This window comes from Typopeltis vanoorti, chromosome 18 (genome assembly GCF_054136105.1).
Source record: "Typopeltis vanoorti isolate ZY-2024b chromosome 18, IOZ_Tvanoo_1.0, whole genome shotgun sequence".
NCBI lineage: Eukaryota > Metazoa > Arthropoda > Arachnida > Uropygi > Thelyphonidae > Typopeltis > Typopeltis vanoorti.
Window position 1 is genome coordinate 46,237,834 of NC_143566.1, and position 20,336 is coordinate 46,258,169.

Below are 20,336 nucleotides of genomic sequence, written 5' to 3' on the forward strand. Positions count from 1 at the left end.
AATTATATTCAATCAAGTTCTGGGAGAATTTTGAAATACATTGGCGATTAAAATAATTAGCAAAAAAATTGATAGTGACATTGATCTTCGAAAGTGATACAATATGAAGTGAAGAAAGTATGAAAGAATTTCTTATTTTGCACTGGCATTAAAAACTATTTAGTCATGAGCAGGATAAAATTGAATTTCATATTGAAAAGAATAACATGTAAGAAAGTTTTAAAGCGAATAAAAGTTGAGCAACTCTCAGATGTGAACTGTAGAATAAAATACACAAAGATTATTGAAGAAAAAATGAAAGAGTTTGAGAACAGGAACCAAACTTGGAAGTTCAGTGGCAAGCCTTGAAGAAAACCCAGATTGATTCTGCCATAGAGGCATGTGGTGAGGTTATCTGCAAGGATAAAAAAATCAGAACTCCCTGGTGAACACAAGAAGTTAAAGAGGCAGTGAAGGAAAAGAAGAAAGCATATCAAAAGTTCCTGTCAAATAAGTCAGCTTGTGCTGTTAGAGAATACAGAGAAAAATGCAAGAATGCTAAACACTGTGTAAAACTAGTTAAACAAAAGTCATGGGAGGACTTTGGCAAGAATATAGAAAATAAATATCAAGAAGGTGGCAAAATATTCTGGAGGTTATTGAAGAAGCTTAGGAATGGAGGAAAGAGTGCTGTAAAAGGAATTAGAGATGATAAAGGTGAAATGAAAACAGGAGAAAAAGATATCCTTGAAGTATGGAGTAATTACTTTGAAAAACTGCTAATGAAATCAGCAGTGATGACAGCACAGTGGTAAAAAACACTGACCAGGCATGCAGTCAGGAATACATATCCATACTTGAAGTAGAAAAAGCCATCAAAGGCTTGAAATGTGGAAAGGCAGCAGGGGTAGATGATATTCGACCAGAAATGCTGAAGTATGGTATAAGAGTCTTACAGTGGCTGCACTGTATAGTTCAGAAAGCCTGGACAGAGGGACGAATTCCCGATGATTGGAGTAGAGCTCTCATAGTACCTATATATAAAAAGGGAAATAAAACTGAATGTGAGAATTACTGAGTGTTCCTGGCAAGATCTATGCAAGTATACTTGAGAAACGGTTGAGAAGAATTGTGGAAGAAAAGCGTTGGTGAAGAACAAGCTGGATTCAGGCCAAATAGAGGCTGTCAGGATCAGATCTTCACTTTACAACAAATAGTCGAGAAAGCATGGGAATATAACAGAGATCTGTATTTAAGTTTTGTCGAGTTGGAAAAGGCATATGACAAGGTGCCAAGAGAGAAGCCATTCAATACGCTACAGTTATATGGTGTCAATGGGGCATTATATCAAGCAATACTTAGTCTTTATTTGAGTTGTAAGTCAGCAGTTAGAATTGAAGGAAGTACAGGAAGATGGTTTAATGTTAAATCTGGTGTGAGACAAGGATGTACATTATCCCCTCTGTTATTCATTATCTATATGGATCACATAATGAAGGAAAGTGGTATTAAACATGATATCAAAATTGGAAATGTTAATGTCAGCTCTTTGCCTTATGCAGATGATGTTATACTTCTAAATAAATCCGCTACAAGTCTGCAAGATTCTCTGACTAAATTGAATAGCTGTTGTAATAGATATGGTATGAAGGTCAGCAATAAAAAGACAAAGACAATGAAAATAGGCAGAATCATTGAAAATGTCAACTGTGTTGTGAATGGAGAACCTGTGGAACAAGTGAAACGTTTCAGCTACTTAGGCACGATTTTTAGTGAAGACGGTAAATTAAATATAGAAAGAGACAACAGAATCAGCAAAGCTGGTATGGTATGAAGTCAATTGAATAAATTCATATGGAATAAGAGAGAAATTAGTCGGAACACTAAATTAGCTATACAAGACAGTGTTCAAACCAGTTTTAACTTATGGATCAGAGAGCTGGGTCAGAAGTAAAACACTTGACCAAAGACTAGAGACCGCAGATATGAGAGTCCTGAGAAAGATTATAGGCGTGAACAGATGGCATCAATGGCAATATCATATTAAAAACGAGGATATTAGGAAAGAACTTGACATTGTCAACATCCAGGAATGCGTTAGCAGAGCTAATCTCAGGTGGTATGGTCACTTAAACAGAATGGACGAAGAAAGATTAGCAAAACAAGTGTTCTCTGCCAGTTTGGCAGCAAAACGACCCAGAGAAAGACCAAGATGTAGGTGGATTGATACGGTACAAAGTGCCTTAGACGATAGAAATATAAGATCTGATAATATTGGAGTCTTGATAAGTAACAGACTGATTTGGAGGAAAATTGTAGATAGGAAGTTAATAATGATGTAATTTTTTTCATGTAGTACTGTCATATCCTGTACACCCCTTGAGGGTACATGGCAGGAATTTGATGATGATGATTAAAAACTATAATTATACGATAAAAACAAGCAGCAACAATGAAGATAACTCATAGGCATTTAGTCTTATATAACTTAGATTCTGGTTACCAAGCAAACGGCAAGCAACTGCGTTTCTTGCTGTAGGCAACTGAACATAGCTACTATGTACGCCAGGTAATCTGGTTAAGTGTTATTTTCTGCGTGAAGGATTATTGCCCCTTCTAATGGACATGACGGTCAAACTGCACTTCTTATCCACGTTCTTTCAACAGGTCGACAGAATATTATCCAGGTTTGCTGGACGTATATACACGTCCAGCAAAGAAATGGTAAGCTTACATACATGAATTTTATGGAATACAGGAGTTCCTGTTAGTTTTATATTCTAAGGAAGGAACAATGTATTTCAAATGGAAGCGGGAGATCTCACAAATTTTTCAGCGACCTCTAGTTTTTATATTATGAATTTAATATTTAAAAATAATTATTTTATTTTGCAACTATAACTATTTTGATTTTTTATTGTTCTTTGTGAGGAGTAAGGTTTTAAAATGTGGCCCCCATAGAGATTGAGGCCCGCAGCTTGCGCCTTATGGTAAATGCAGCCCTGCACATCTCCTTGCAGACATGTATAATGCTATGGGAAGCGTCACTATCCAGACCAGTTTCAACCTTTATTGAGGTCTCATCAGTGGGAGCCAGACCCAGAGGTGATACTAAGATTAAAGTAATGCAACAATGACTAATCTCCGTGCCCCCCAGGGCGAGCTCTCAGCTCATAAATCTTTCCTTCAATTCATCCTCCTTATCAGACAAAGGGGAATAAAAGCATCTTGCTTCACCCTTCTGGCCAATGATGTTATGTTATGTTATGTTAACATATACATCATATTTTTGTATAACCCAGTTGAAGTATAACAACCTTTTGTATAAGGTTGTTATACTTCAACCTTAGTATAACCTCTGGGTCTGACTCCCACTGATGAGATCTCAATAAAGGTTGAAACCAGTCTGGGTAGTGACCCTTCCCATAATGCATAGCATTATTCATGTCCGCAAGGAGATGTGCTTTGCATTATGGGATACTAAGGCAAGTAATATGAAGTCATTAGCTTCTTTATACAAGTTGCCCCAGTCCTGAAAATAGTTCAGGTGCAAACTGTTTGCTTACACTTGGATAAAGGATTAAACCAAGTATATAATTTCTTGGTATCTTTAATTTATTGTTGATATGATATCTTCATGCTTGTTCAGGATACAAGAGTGTATACAGAGGATTTGAAATTGGAAGTGACTGTTACTTAGTACTAAGCAGGATAAAAATGGATATCACATTCAAAAGAACAATATGTAAGAAAGATTTAAAAATAATTAAATTGGTCAGCTTTTACAAGTAAATTGTAGACTCGACTATACAAACAGTATTGAATCAAAAAATGAAACAAATTGAAAACAAGAACCAAACCTTGGAGTCTCGATGGCAAACTCTGAAGAAGACGTTGATTGATTCAGCTAGGGAGGTATGTGGTGAAGTTGTTTGCAAGGATAGAAATATAAGAACGCTATGGTGAACACAAGAAGTTAAAGAAGAAGCTCCTAGTAAATAAGTCATGGAAGACTTTGGTAAGAATATAGAAAATAAATATCAGGTAGGTGGCAAAATGTTCTGGAGGCTATTGAAGAAGCTTAGAAATGGAGAAAAGAGTACTGTAAAAGGAATCTAAGATGATAAAGGTGACATGAAAAACTGAAGATAAGGATATCCTAGATGTCTGGAGTAATTACTTTGAAATACTGTTAAACGAACCAAGCAGTGACAGAACCATACTAGAAAATTTCAGTAGGAATGCAAAGAGGAGTACATATTAATATTTGAGGTAGAAAAAGCCATCAAAAACTTGAAATGTGGAAAAGCAGCTGGAGTAGATGATATTCAACCAGAAATGCTTAAGTGTGTAGGTAAAAGTTTTGCAGTGGCTACATTACATATTTCAGAGGGCCCTGGTCAGAAGGTTGAATTCCCAATGATTGGAGTAGTATTGTCATAGTACCCATCTATAAAAAAGGGAATAAAACAATGTGAAAATTCCAAAGGAATTTCTCTACTAAGTATTCCAGGTTAAATTTATGCAAGCATACTTGAAAAGAGGTTGAGAAAGATTGTGGAAGAGAAACTTGGAGAAGAACAAGTTGGGTTCAGGCCAAATAGAGGTTATCAAGATCACATTTTCACTTTAAAACAAATAATTAAGTAATCATAAGAATATGACAAAGATCTGTACTTAAGTTTTGTAGATCTGGAAAAGGCATACGACAAGGTGCCCAGAGAAAAGCTTTTCAAACACATTTTATGTGTTTTCACATTTTCAAACACTTTTCACAAACATTTTATGCAGAGCAATGCATAGTTTATATTTAAGTTTTCAGTCAGCAGTTAGAATTGAAGGAAATACAGGAAGATAATTTGATGTAAAATCAGGGGTAATACAAGGATGCACATTATCTCCACTCTTATTCATCATTTATATGGATCACATTATAAAAGAAAGTGGCATTAAGCCTGATATTAGAATTGGAGATGTCCAATTTGCTTTATGCAAATGATATTGTACTGCTAAACACATCTGGTGCAAGTTTCCAGTATTCTCTAAATTGAATAACAGCTATAACAAATTCAGCATGAAAATCAGCAATAAAAAAGACCAAAACTATGAAAATAGGCAGGAACATAGAAAACTTCAGCTACATTCTGAATGGAGATCCTATAGAACAAGTAAAATATTTAGGCACAGTTTTTAATGAAGATAGCAGTTTAAATCTGGAAATAGACAACAGAATAAGCAAAGCTGGTACGGTGGGTAGTCAGCTGAATAAATTTATATGGAATAAGAGAGAAATTAGCCAAAACACCAAACTAGCAGTATACAAGACAGAGGTTGTTTAAACCATTTTTAAGTTATGGATCTGAAAGTTGGATTTAAAATAAAGCACTTGGTCAAAGACTAGACCACAGATCTGAGAGGTTCTGAAAAAAATTAGGTGAGTGAACTGATGGCGTCAATGGAAAAATCATATTAAATCAATATTAGTAAACTGTGCGTCAAATCGAACTGCAAGAGGTAAGAATATTTATACTCCAGTGAGGAATAATATTGTATGCTACATAAGGGAGATAAAATAAAAGGATCCCATGGAAAAGAAGAAGAAAATTTTTTGTTTCCAGGAAAGGGCTTAACAAGAAAACACTGATGATCATTTTGTTGTTGTGAAAACAACAACAAAATGATCATTGTCTTTTACTTCAATTCTAACAAAAACAACAAGGTGTTTACCTTGTTTTCACAACAACAAAATGATCATCATTTCTTGTTAGGCTCTTTCCTGGAAACAAAAAATTTTCTTCTTCTTTTCCATGGGATCCTTTTTTTTTTATCTCCCTTATGTAGCATACAATATTATTCCTCACTGAAGTATAAATATTTTTACCTCTTGCAGCTCGATTTGATGCACAATTTACTAATTTTTGTACAAGAGATATAAGTTTCTTCTACTGCTTCATAAACAACTAATCTAAGTAGAACTCTTCATATTAAGCCACTTTACAATTTCAAATTTAACCAGTTGCTTTTTCCATAGTAATCTGGTGTCCTTAAGACAGAAAATTAAACTTTCCATTCAATGTTTCCTTGAACATTCAATTAGAACGTTGACTCTTTAGTCTGGTAGACATGATTAAATATATGTCAAACAATCCAATAATAGAATGAGTGATTTTAATATTTTGGATAAGATAATCTCAAAAGTGTAGATTTATTTTAGAAGGCCTAGGATCCAGTTAATTTTGTAGTTATTTATATAATATTATTCAAAATGTATATATTGTTTTAGTTTCATTAAATGTATATATTGTTTTAGTTTCATTGAATGTATATTTTTTATTTGGTCTTGAGTCAGTGATTTTCTGGATTCTAAAAGAAGTTAAAAGTCATTGCACCAATTGGAATTGAACCCTTGAGTAAATACTAACGCTCGATGTAAAATAATCTCTTTACAGAGACAGGAAAGGATAAAAATGAACAGATTGATTTGGATGAAAATTCTTGATAGGAGATTAATAATAATGTAAACTTAATCATGTAGTGCTGTCATAGTAATCTGAACACCTTTTGGGGGTACATATCAGGAAATTGATGATGATGATAAATCTGATCATTTCCTGAATATTCTACATAGAATTGACTGGAAATGCATCTTCTCATTATATTACATCAAAATGTGGTGTGATATAATGAACAGGTGTACTGAGTGCAAATTTAAAGAGTTCTGTGAAATTGTAATCAGTCACCCTAATCTTAACAATAATATAAATTAAAGATACCAAGAAATTACATTCTTGGTTTAATCCTTTATCCAAGTGTAAGCAAACAAAGTTTGTGCCCGAAGTACCTTCATGACCCAAGAATATAATTTCTTGGCTTTAATTTATAGTATAACCAAGTGTGAAAAACTTCCAACAAACTTAATAACGGTGGTCTAAAAATTCCAAGAATATGGATGGCACATATACTGCCCACATTATAACCTTTTGTTCTATGAGTTAATTATAAATTATAATTAAGACTATAGTACTCCAGGATCTTAGCCTTAATATAACAAACACTTGTTAAATTATTGATCAAGCCATTACCATTGCTGTATTAAAAGATATTGTGATTTTGTTCTCTGACCATGTTATGAAAAATAGGATATAGTTTTGATGTAGGTTTCTTTTGTTTTTCCCTACTAGGGGTCAGGCAAGTAGAATAATGGTTGTTAAAATCATTGTCACTTTGGCATACTGTTGGAATGGTAATGTAGTTGGTCTCTGTATGTGTGTGTGTATGTATGTACACTCCATATTTTGACCTTCATATTAAGGTCAGAACATTCAGAAATTAAGATAGTTATTCTTAACATGGTAGTAGTCTTCATAATTTATCAAATTATGCTTGATTTTGGAAGAGGCTGAATATAAGCTTCCTTCCTTGCTTACAATTCAATAGATGCCATACAAATAAGAAACATACAGATGTAGGATGGGACATGATACTGGAGCACAAATTTTAAACGTAGTTGTCTTGAGGGAGCATCAGAATACTTGTTCTGTTATAAAGCTATTAAAGATTCTTCTGTTTTTTTCGCAAAAAATCAGAGGAGGTATGCAGTGAACTGTTTTTGGTGTAGTGATTTGCATTATCCATCTATACAAAAGTTGAAAGCAGTGTTCCTTCTAACTTGCATGAAAACACAGTCATGCAGTAATAACTAAAATGCCTCCTACATACGAATTGTTGCTGTTCAGCTGCTAACTTATTGAGTTATTTGTTTTCTGTGTATATCACAAAAAAAAATGTTTTAAACTGTCATGCAGTCATCAGATCATATAAACATTTTCTGTACAGCATAGTAGCAAGTCTGTGCATCTGTTAAAAAAAAACTAGAGGGAGCATTGGTTGAAAGAGAAGAATAATGACAGGGTGTTTTATATCTTGGTGATGTTATGATAGTACCATCTGGATGTGAGAGATGCAGAAGTATTTAAGAGAAGTTATTTTGTTGAGAGGAAAAAAAAAAGTTCATTTGCTATATAAACTGCAGAAAATTATGTTTCAACAATATATGATCAAAGAAGTCAGTGATTATTTGAAATTGAAAAGTGATAAAGATAGCAAATGAATAAACAAAGTGGGATAAGAAAATTTTGAGCCAGAGCAAATCATAAAAAAGGAGGCAGTTCTAGGTTTGAATTCTAGGATGTTGAATGTGATGATTGCATAATATACCACTTTTGTGGAGTAAACATGCATATGTTCTTTAAATAGATCATGTAGGTAGTAGCCTCTTGAGGCTGCAAGTTGAAGTTTTGTTAAAAATAGTAGATGTAGTCTGTGTGCATGTAAATGGTGATGCATACCTTTTAAGTTTGTATTATGGCTATTTTTAACTATCTTTTTTGTTTTGTTCTTTAAATTATAAAACATAACTTTATATATATATATACTTACTAGCCTGATGTTATTGAGCTCTTAGTGCAAGCTGGAGCAGACTTAGAAGCAAAAACAAAAAATGGAGAAACGCCATATGGTTAGTATGACATGCATATTATTTTAATTATTTTCTGTTATTGAATCTGTTTCTTTCAAATAAGATCCAAATATTCTCATTAACTTATTTCCAGTTTTATCTATAGTTCTGAATGAGTAGTAAAGAAGTCCATTGGGAGGTGGTGGTAATATACAATGGCTTTAAATATGGAGGACACATTGCAAGTGTTGCAAAGAACTGTGCTAGCATGATAAGAGTATAGTTAAGGATGGGCCATGGGAGATTGTTCCACAGTATAGGGTGTTGGTCATCACATAAGAATTATTGTGATCAGGTTTCGGCACTTAGTTTGAGTTGTGATTGAAAACTCTGGAGAGGATCCAGTAATGGGTAACTAAGGTAATAACATGACTCAGGAATGTTGGTTTGGGATATACATTGCAGAGTCTAGTGGATAGGCTTGAGGTTGAGGGGATATACATTGCAGAGTCTAGTGGATAGGCTTGAGGTTGAGGGGATATACATTGCAGAGTCTAGTGGATAGGCAGAAAAGGTGTCATTATAGAAATTTTTAAAGTTAGCAAGAGGATTTTACCAGATAATACAGAAGGAATTATACATCGAGTAAAGCTGAGAGGTCATCCTTGGAAGTTGAAAGTGTGATGAAAAGGAAACCAAGTAGATCTTTTATATGGAGAGCAGTGGGAAATAACCCACTGCTCTCCATATTAATGTAGTAATATATTGTGAAAAGTTTGCTGTTTATTTCCTTTATAACCATTAAAATTTACATATTATGTAGGCAAATCCATTTTCCTACTGTCAGAGCATTGTCTTAAGTCTTTCAGTATGATAATGTATTGGTGTATGTCAGTTTTTTACTGAACAAATAGAAGTAGTTCTGTATTATGGGAACATATTCTGGATATTCATTCCCATGTGATTAAATAGAAGAAGAAATGTGCCACATAAAAGTTGTTATAGGTCTGAGACACTATTTTTAATATTAGCATGAGCTGTGAACACTCCTCATCCTCAACAAACATGGATGCATCAATTTGTTAAAGATCTGACATCGTTCTAAGACCACATTTAACTGAACTTTTCAGAATTAACTTCATTTTTATGCATTCTCTAGCATATACCTTGTTAGGATATTAGTTCTTTTCAGTTAAACTTTGAATTGTTTCTGTAGCTGTTTAATTAAGTGCTGTGTTGTATTTACATATTTATAATTTCTGATCTCAAGATATTTGTTGAAAATCCAGCAAAATATTAATAAGGACCAGTGGCGCACTCAGGATTTAATCTTGGAGGGGGCCGAGTGCTCAGGATTTAACCTTTGGGGGGGGGGGGGGGGCTGAGTTGAGTAGACGTTTTGCGAACACACACACTACACATCGCATACGACCTATAACTGAGCATCTGCAGTGATCGCTAATTCATAAGTAGCACACAACATAAATAAAAAAAAATGAATTTTAATTAGGAAAAGATTTTTAGAAAATTTTCTAGTGTTTTTTCCTTTTCTTTGGGGGGTGCCCGGGCCCCTTGGCCCCCCCTCTGGGTGTGCCACTGGTAAGGACAATAAATTATTTTCCTCTGGTGTTGTTTTTACAGTGAAGCATTATGAATGACAACAAACACTTAAGCCTATCTACATATATTTATCTCTGCTGACCAGTGTCCTTAGTATTGCAGCAATCCTTTGATTTGTTTTTACCACCTTTACAATATTTTCCTAAAATTTTAAATTTCTGTTTTCAACACCCCATGATCCTGTGCCTTCTCCACTTTCTCCCTATATAGCAGTTCTGCAAATAATTATGCAGTCTTATCTGTGGCTCTCAAAGTTCAGAATATCACACTTCATGACAATAAACTTGCATCTCTAATCACCTTTGTATCTTATTCAGGCCATCTTGAGGAGTTGCATCATTGTACCTATATGGATGATCAAACTTATTTGTGTGTAGTCCCACAGAAGGTTCTCCTAAGGAAGACGTGGAGGAATTTTTCAAGTCATTAGAGCAGGCAGTTGACATAAAGGAAATGGAAAAAGTGGTCCTTATTGGAAATTTAACAGCAGAGTAGAAAATGAACCCCACCAGACATCTAGAAACATTTTTTAAAAAATTGGAGAAAAGGGGCAAAGTTAATAATAATAGTATTTGCTGGATTTCTGTTCAGGATATGGACTAGTTGTTACAAACATCACACTCTAACAAAGATGTTCATAAGTGGAGAGAAGACACAAGAAGTAAGAAAAGCCTTATTTACTATATTATTGTTGATGATATCTTCATGCTTTTCAGGATACAGAGGATTTGAAATTGGAAGCAACCATCACGTGGTTTTAAGTAGGATAAAAATGATTATCACAGTGAAAAAAGAAAGTATAAGAAGAAAAGAAAGTAAAAGCAATTAAAGTTGAGCAGCTTTTACAAGTAAACTGTAGACTCAACTATGCAAACATTGAAGAAATACTGAAACTGTTTATCAAAAACAAGAACCAAACCTTAGAGTAATGAAAAGAATTTTAAAAATGGAGGAAAACTCACATAAAAAAATATTTATTGATGTACAATTTTCGCCTAAGTATCATAGGCATCATCAGTTACAAGATCACAGAATGGAAATTAAACAATAACAGACAATTCTAAAAAGCATCACCTGAGTTACTAATGTAAGATAACTAAAAAAGGTCAGTAATTTCATAACTTATTTTTAAAAAATTATATAAATAAATAAATAATAAAAATATAAATAAACAATTGGACTTTTTAGATCTAATTATTTATCAACCAAGTAGTAGCCTACATTTTTCAGAAGGAGATTTGTACAGGCTGTTATATTCACACTAAATCTCATCACTATCCCAGTCAAAAGGCTGGAACTATTAAGATTTTAGTACGTAACACTTATTCTTTATGTTCCTCAGGTGAACTTTTAGAGGAAGAATTATGACATATTAATTCCACCTTTTTATCTAATGGTTGTAAGGATTCTTTCATCAGAAAAGCTTTTATAGAAATGATATCTCTACTTCTTCAAATACAGAAGAAATAACTTGCATTCCTATCCCTCATGTACATGGCATTAGTGAACACATAGCAAAAGTTTTAAAAACCACTGAATATTTAAAACCATTGCCTTTTATCCCATCACAAAAATCTCCACCTTTCTCACTTCTCCTAAGAAAGAGCTTCCGCCTCTCAGTTATCCAGTTGTCTACCAGATTCCTTGCTCTTTTGAGTTATCTTATTTGAACAAACAGGAAGATCTGCTTTTATTTATCTAAAAGAACCCATCTTATATTAAATACCATAAGCCTGAACAGTCTGGACTTGCAGAGCATGCTGTTGACACTAAAGATAGAATTCATTTGAACAAGACCTAAGTCCTTCATAAGTCATTTCCTCATAGAACATCTTTATAAAGAAATATGTGAAACTTTACTTCATTGCCCTAACTTAAACAGATCTTATGGTCTTTGTCTATCCCCTTTTGTGGAAGATAGTACAGGTAACCCTCGTGTAACTCGGTACTTATACAATGCGGTTTCGATATAACGCAGTCTAAAATTGTAGTAACCCTTGTTGAACGCGGTACTTATACAACACGGTACTTATACAACACGGTCTACAAATTGTAGTAACTCTTTATCTTTTCATATGTTTTTCACAACGAGACTTAAAAATCAAATTTTATCTTCGTTAAATTTGTGTCTGCCTGCACCCGCATGTAATTATAAGTAGCAAATTTATATTAGGGGAAATACTTTTAGCATGCATGTACCTCAATTGTTTACCATATAAAATGTTTATTGTTGAAAATTGTCCTCGTTTAAGCTTGCCTGAGCACTTTATTTTCTGGTGAGTTACATACAATATGTAATGCTTGCTTTTTTGTGTAAAAAATTATTTTTATAGTAATGGCCATAAACTGCAACAAAAGGGAAAAACCAACATTGAAAACAAAATTAATTTCTCTCAAAGAAAAATATTCAAAATCTTGGATCGGTTGAAAAATGGAGAAAAACCAGGAGTTTTTGCAGGGACTTTGAATTTAAATGAATCAACAATTCGAATAATCAAACAAAATGAACATAAAATTCGAGAAATTGTTTATTGCTGGGTCAACGATTAGTGCAAAACGCATTGCTCATGTATGCAATATTCTAATGGAAAAATGGAGAAATCTCTAATGATTTCGATAGAAGGTTGCACCTCAAAAGAAAATTCCTATGGGTGGAAATCTTATTAAACAAAAAATTCTCAAAGTTTATAAACATTTATAGTGCAGACCAGGTGTTCAATGTGGATGAATCCGGTTTATATTGGAAAAAAGTGCAAAAACGCACCTATATTTCGAAAAATGAAAGATCAGCTCCTGGATTCAAAGTTTCCAAAGATAGAATTACTCTACTGTTTTGTAGTAATACGTCAGGTAATTACATGACAGAACCAGTGTTTATTAACCAATTGTCGAATCCTCATGCTATGAAAGATTAAAATATGAACTATTTTATTTTGCCTAAAACATTTATGCATTATGTGCAATGAAGTTTAAGTACAATTTGTAATTTTTATACTTTTATACTATGTTTCATAGTTGTACTTGTTTGTTATACTTGTTTCATAGTTTGTATGTTTTCTTAACTTGCATGAATTACCTGAATTAAATAAAATATATTTTTTGTTGGATATGTCATTGTTTTTTATATAATTTAAAAAAAAAATCGATTTCGGAACATAGCCCTACTTTTTCTATGTGATCTGAGACTCGCATAACGCAATTTATATAACGCGCCATTTCTGCAGAACCTAACAACCGCGTTATACGAGGGTTACCTGTACTTTATAAATCTGCTAATCTTTTCTAACTTTATTTGTCTATGCATATATTTATATAATTTATTTTATTTTTTAAAATGAGTTAGCGAATTATTTACTGTTTTAGTTCTCTTACATTGCTTGGGTGGCACTTTTTTAGAATTGTCTGTTATTGTTTAATTGCCACATTCTGTGACTTTGTACTGACAATGCATACGATACTTAGGCACAAATTCTACTTTAATAAGGTTTCTTACGTGAATATTCCTGCATTTTTACACACACAGACAAAGAAATTAGCGCACCAAGAAGGAAGCATAGATAGTGCGAGAGGTGTGGCGCTCGATAGCGACGTCGGAATTGTGTCCTTGATCACGGGTCCTCCACACCTGGACATAATGATCATCTGTCCCCAAGCTGGCATTTCCGCTGCTCCCAAACATGCTCGATAGGGGACAAGTCCGGGAAGTGGGCAGGCCATGGAAGTGTCTGTACGGACGGGCATTATCCTGTTGGTATAGCACTCCTGGTATCCCAGCCAGGAATGGGAGAACGTGGGGCTATAGGATGTCGTCCACATACCGCTGCCCCGTCAATGCGCCACGTACTACTACGAGGAGTGATCGGCTATCGTAGGCTATGGCTCCCCAGACCATAATGCCTGCAGTGCGAGAGGTGTGGTGCTCGATAGCGACGTCGGGATTGTGTCCTTGACCACGGGTCCTCCACACCTGGACATGATGATCATCTGTCCCCAAGACGAAGCAGGCTGAAGACCACATGTCGCCAGTCTGTGGCGTTCCACATCACTCTCACCTGGCACCACCGCAAACAGATGGCGATGTTGCGGTGTTAATGGGAGCACACATAAGGGGCGCTGGGATCATAGATTCGCCTCCGCAAGGTGTTAGGAAATGGTTCGTGGACACACAGGAGCCCCTACGTGTAATACGAAATTTTAGTGGACCGGGTCACCGTGGGATCCCTCTGTGCTTGCTGCACGATCCGTTGATCCTCTCTAGCGTTGGTCCTCCTGATCCGACTGGTGCCACTCTGCTCTGTGGCAGTGCCGGAACGTGTCCACAGCTCCCAACATTGTCAGATGGTATGGTATGGTCAGAATGGTTCATGTGCACGCCTATACAGCGTGCCGACACCACCCTCCAGTTTTCAGGCCAATGATCATGCCTCTGTCAAAGTCCGTAAGTTGCTTAAATCAATGTCTCTGGTATCTACCTGGCATTGTTGTCACTCTGTACTCTAGCTTGCGTCGGCCGGTGCTTTTCGCTTTAATCGGCTATCGACTGCAAGCCGGCTTTATAAGGCTGCCGGTTCGTGCTTGCAGCGCCACCACAGGGTGTGTGGGCATGTGCAATTGCACCAAACTTGGATCATTTGCATACCACCCCGCACTCTAGCTATTTGCTTACTTTTGCCGTTGTACCATGTTTTCTTCCAGGTGCGCTAATTTCTTTGTCCGTGTATGTATAATTCTTTTCATTATGCCAACTCACAGTAGTTCATTATTGAAACAAATCATAATATCAGTGGGAAATCCTAAAGAAGACATTGATTGACTAATTCAACTAGGGTGGCATGTGATGAAGTTATCTGCAACGAAGAAAAATAAAAACACCATGTTGGATACAAGAAGTTTAAACAAGCGGTCCTGGGAAATCGGAAAGCATACAGAAAGTTTCTGGCAAATAAGTTGGCAGATGACAACTTATTGGCCAGAAACTTATTAACTAGTACTTAGAAAGTACTGATTAGTAGTTTCTAAGTGAAGATGGCAAATTAAATCTGGAAATTGGCAATGCAATAAACGAAACTAGTGTAGTGGGGAGCCAGTTGAATAAATGTATATGGAATAAGAGAGAAATTAGAACACTAAAGTAGCAGTATAGAAGACAGTGTTCAACCAAAGTTTTAAGCTCTAGATCTGAGAATTGGGTAAGAAATAAATCCAATCAAAGATTAGAGACTACAGATATGAGGATTTCTGAGAAAAACTAGGGACTTGAACGGATAGTATCAATGGCAGAATCATATTTAAAATGACGACATTAGGAAGGAACTTCACATTGTTTGCATTCAAGAATGTGTGAGCAGGGCTAATCTAAGGTGATATGGCCACTTAAATGGAATGGGTGAGGAAAAGTTAGCAAAGAGGTGTTTGATGGCATGAGGAAGACCGAGGCAACTTCTGATTCAGTTAGAAGTAGCTTAGAAGAATGAAATTTATATACCACGATGTTGGAGTGCTGAAAAGTAATAGACTAATTTGGAGGAAAATTGTTGATGGTAGATTAATAATAATGTAAACTTAACAATGTAGTGTTATAGTAGCCTGAACACCCCTTTAGGATACATATCAGGAAATTTATGATGATACACACACACACACACCTGCTGTGCACTGTGAATTATTAACAACATTAAAGAATATTAGTTCAAACTTAATTTGAATCCTCCTGTATTTCACTGACTAATTTTTTTTAAGATTTTAATTTAATTAAATTTTTTTTTTGGTCTTAAAATTATCAACAGTTCTTCTTTCAACTCTTTAGAAGCTACCAGATGACTTAGTGAAATTTCCATAGGAGACAGCACCAGCATTTATTTAGTAATTTCAGAAACATTGCAAAAGAAATGAGTTTTTTACTTTCAGGGGCAGGAGAGAATTAAAGTTTTTCCATCAGATTGAAATTAAGTAATCACTGTATAAATGATTAAGGAAAATGGCTTTCTATTTTTAATGGAAAGCTAAATTAAATATAGTCAGTGAATCAAATGTTTTTGTTTACAGTTTGTGATTATCTCCCCTCCTCTCTCCCTTTCAAGAATCTTCTGATTGCTGTTTCTTGTTTCCGTGTAAGAAAGCTTTAATTATGCCAGAAATTTATTCATTTATTTATTTTTTAATTGAAGAAACCCATAAAGTTTTGGCGAGTTTCTAATTTACCAGTAATGTGAAAAGCAGCCATTAGGCCAAGGAGTGGTACTTCCCCATGGTATGTGCAACATTTCTTTAAACAACCAAACCTTCAAATAGGCAGAAAAAAACTTAATCTCCCATTGTGATGGATAAATAGTGGATTACAGGTATCCCTCGTTTTATGCAATCTCACTTTACGTGCTTTCGCTATAACGCGATTTTAAAAAGTTAATTTTAAAAAATCTCAACCGGTAGCAATTTTTCAGTCACTGTGCATAGTCACGTGACTTTGTGCGTGCACTGCTTTGACAAGGCGGCATCATGCTGCATGTCAGTCTCACAGAAGGTGTAGAACTAGTAAGCTCCATTGTTGGAGTCTTCTGCAAAGCAAACATTATGGAAAAAATAGGTAATTGTGATCAAAATACTTCCAAGACTAAAAAAACAGAGAAAAGCTATAACACTGAAGGAAAAATTAGAAGTTATAAAGAGGTATGAACGTAATGAGTGCACAGTCGACATAGTCAGAGCTACAGGAATTTCAAAATCAACTTTAAGAACAATAAGAAATCAAGCAGAGAAAATAAAAGAAAGTTGTAAAAGCGTGAAGAGAATGTCGACAACTAAGATAACACAGATAAGGGCACCAATTATGGAGAAATTGGAAAGGATGTTGACCCAATGGATTGAACATGAAAATTAACGTGTTGTTCCGTTGATCCACCTTGATTATCCAGGCTAAAACGAAAAGTTTGTTTGATGATTTGAATGCTATAGATTCTGATCCTAAAGTGCAATCTTTTGCTGCAAGTGCTGGGTGGTTTGAACGTTTCAAGGTGCGACATAGATTCCATAATCTCAAGCTGACTGGCAAGGCTGCAGGAGCTGATGTTGTTGCTGCTGAGAACTTTCCAGCAAAATTTCTAAATGTAATTCAGGAACATGGACAATTCAAACCCCTATTTGCCTCAGCAAGTGTTCAATCTTGACGAAACAAAATTTGTGTGTTTTGTTTATAAGTTTAAATAATTCATTCATTAAAATTTCTTTTGCTCACAGGTGTAATGCTAAATTCAACTCACTTTACACAATTTCGTGTTACATGATTATTTCATGGAACGAATTAATTGTATAAAGTGAGGGACACCTGTATTGTATTTTAGTTTTTCATATATTGCCTCCCTGGAACATTTTGTTAAAAAAGTAAATGTAATTAGTTTTTAATTGGATGTATTATTTGTGCTATTTTAAGGTCATATTTTTATTATACCTATCACTATATTGTTCCCATGTGAAATGAAAGATGCTAATGAATATTCATTAAGCATGTACAGGTATCCCTTGCTTAATGCGGTTTTGCTTAATGTGAGGTTTGTTTAATGCAGTGAAATTAATTGCTACAATTCCTTTATATACGTGGCAAAAGTTTTAATTAACACACCTTGAAATTTACCACACAAAAACATGCAAGCCTCGAGGAGTATTTCCTGGCCGAGAGAAAGAAAGTCGTGAGCATGATGACGTCATTCCTTCCATTAAGCATTAAGAGTGGGTATATTACAAGCTCCAGTTGTTCTGTTGTATTTACAAATTACGTTCTTCGTAAATTTTTTCATTCAAAAAAGAATTTCATCCAAATTCTTTTTTTCACTTTCACATTTCACATTCTCACACAGATCTAATGATCTGTGTGAGAATGTGAAAGTTTTATTTTTTCCCACCAAATACGACATTATTGCTACAACCCATGGACATCATTGCAACTTGCAAAGCCTATTTTCTTAAAAAGACATTCTCAAAGGCAGTAGAAACAACAATGGGAGAAAATGCAATTACATTCCAAGCATTTTGGAAAAAATTTAACATTAAACACGCAATTGACAACATTCATGACTTGTGGGAGCAAGTGTCTTCTAGCTGCATGAGTGCTGTTTGGAAAAACCTTTTGCCAGTATGCACTAATGACTTAGGTGGTTTTCAAAATCCTGTGAACAACGTGGTTGAAGAAATCATTGCAATTGGTGAGGACCTTGGTTTTGATGGTGTTGATGCAGAAGATATTAAAGAATCATTGGATTCAAATTCAAAAGATTTCAGCGACAACGATCTTCTTGAAATTGAACAACAATGCACATATGAAGACAACAAATGAATGTGAAGATGAGGTTCCAAAGGAGATAACATTCAAAGAACTGGATGGAATATTTCGCGGTTTAGAATTGCTTAAGCAGCAAGTTATGGATACAGATGTTAATCGAAGAATGCTTGTTTGCGAGGTCTAGAGAGTCATTTTGCTTGTTATCACAAAATTTATGCTAATAGGTAAAAACTAAAACTGTTCAAACAACTCTTGATAACTTTTTTTGATAAAAAAATTGCAGTAACTAATGTAGGTACAAGTATTTATTAAACATTTACTTTGCATTCATTTTTCATCTTTCCTAAAAGAGTACCATATAAAACGAATTATTAATACAGTAATTGATCATGGACAAATTGTAATTTGTACCATTGATTATTATATTTGATTAACGCAGTTTTGATATACTCAGTACCATCGAGGGATTAATTAATCGCGTTAATCAAGCAATACCTGTAATATATTAAGGATTCCCATTTTGTTGTTATTTCTGTTTTTATTAGATATATTTGGATATGAGTTTATGGCATGGATGGGACTGTGGCTGATAGACAGAGGACAGTGTGCAGTGGAATGGAATCAAGATGAACGGGGATGACTAGTACAGTATCCCAGGGCTCTGTACTAGGATCATTACTTTTTTAATTTATACATTAATGATATAGTCGAAGATTTGAGGGGATATTCAGTTGTTTGCTGATGGTACAAAACTGGGAAGAGCAATAGTTGATAAAGGTGATGTAGATATCCTGCAGAATGATTTAAATAATTTGGCAGTGTGTGCAAAGGATAAAGGTTGTCAGTTTAATGTTGTAAAATGTAAGGTAATGCACTTTGGGATGAAAAGATTACATACTTCGAATCATATTGACGGTAAGATTACAGGAAATTGCTGAGGCGATGGTAAATAGAGATTTGAAATTCAGATTACATTGCAAAAGTTTGCAAATAGCTCAGAGGATTACTTGGTTGTTGAAGAACACATTGACCACAAGTAAATACAAATAAATATAGGGAGGCTATTATCCCTCTTTATAAGGTTATAATTCTGCCACATGTTGATTAACTATGCACAGATTTGGTCATCTGCGTTTATAGGGAACCGGGAGGTGGCGGAGAGGATTCAGAGACCATTGCCTAAGCTCATGACAGGTTTGTAGAATGTACCTTGAAGGTGTGTGGGTTGCAGAGTTTAGCTGACAGGTGGAGGAGAGAGGAACATGATAGAAACTTATAAGTTATTTAAAGAAATTCTATAAGACTGATGTAAAAGAAATTTTTCAATACAGAGGGAGTAGGGGGAAAACGAGGGGTCACACTTGGAAGATGTCTAAGAGTGTAGTTAGTAAGGGTGTGCAAACTAAGTTTTTTACTCGGAGAGTGGTGAATAAGTGGAATGGATTGCCAGAGGTGATTATGAGCACCCTAACAGTGAATACATTTAAGGAAATGTATGATAGGTATTGTGTTAATGGATAGTGTGGGGTCTCCCACGATGAGTCTTTTGATCCTATGGAGTATCCACATAAATAATAATAATAATATTTTTTCTTTTCATTAGATATATGTGAAGATATAGAATTGAAAAATCGTATTATACAGTTGAAGAATGAAATGGAAACCAAATGTGATTCCCAGAATAACAGGTTACGTCGCTCACAAAGTCAAAATACACGAAGGTACTGTTTTTTTGCACTTTGAGAATTAAATTAAAGTTGAATTTAAAGTTGCACATTTTTTGTTTTAAACCTCAAAATTTAATAACTGTTTTTGTAGTGAGAAGTAGTGTTTTTGTAAAATGAATTGGATGATAAAATATTTCAGTTCATAGTTGATCTTACTCACCCCCCTTTATAGTTCTTTATAGAAGTACAAATTAGTAGTTCTGGAAAGAACTATAAAGCGTATAGAAGGAATATGAGAAGAATAACAGTACAAAGCAGTTGGATGACTGTCATGAAAAGG

The 20,336-nt window shown here is 34.7% G+C and overlaps 1 protein-coding gene across 3 annotated transcripts in view; it reads left to right on the top strand.

Moving 5' to 3' along the window:
• The window catches only part of LOC150096629 (protein phosphatase 1 regulatory subunit 16A-like), a 245,116-nt gene that overhangs the window by 178,546 nt on the left and 46,234 nt on the right, over positions 1–20,336 (top strand). For all 3 annotated transcript variants that reach the window (XM_090407864.1, XM_090407866.1, XM_090407865.1), the window contains 2 exons: positions 8,422–8,497; positions 19,933–20,050. In XM_090407864.1, coding sequence (XP_090263990.1) covers positions 8,422–8,497; positions 19,933–20,050 — 194 coding nt within the window. The remainder of the gene's footprint in view (positions 1–8,421; positions 8,498–19,932; positions 20,051–20,336) is intronic.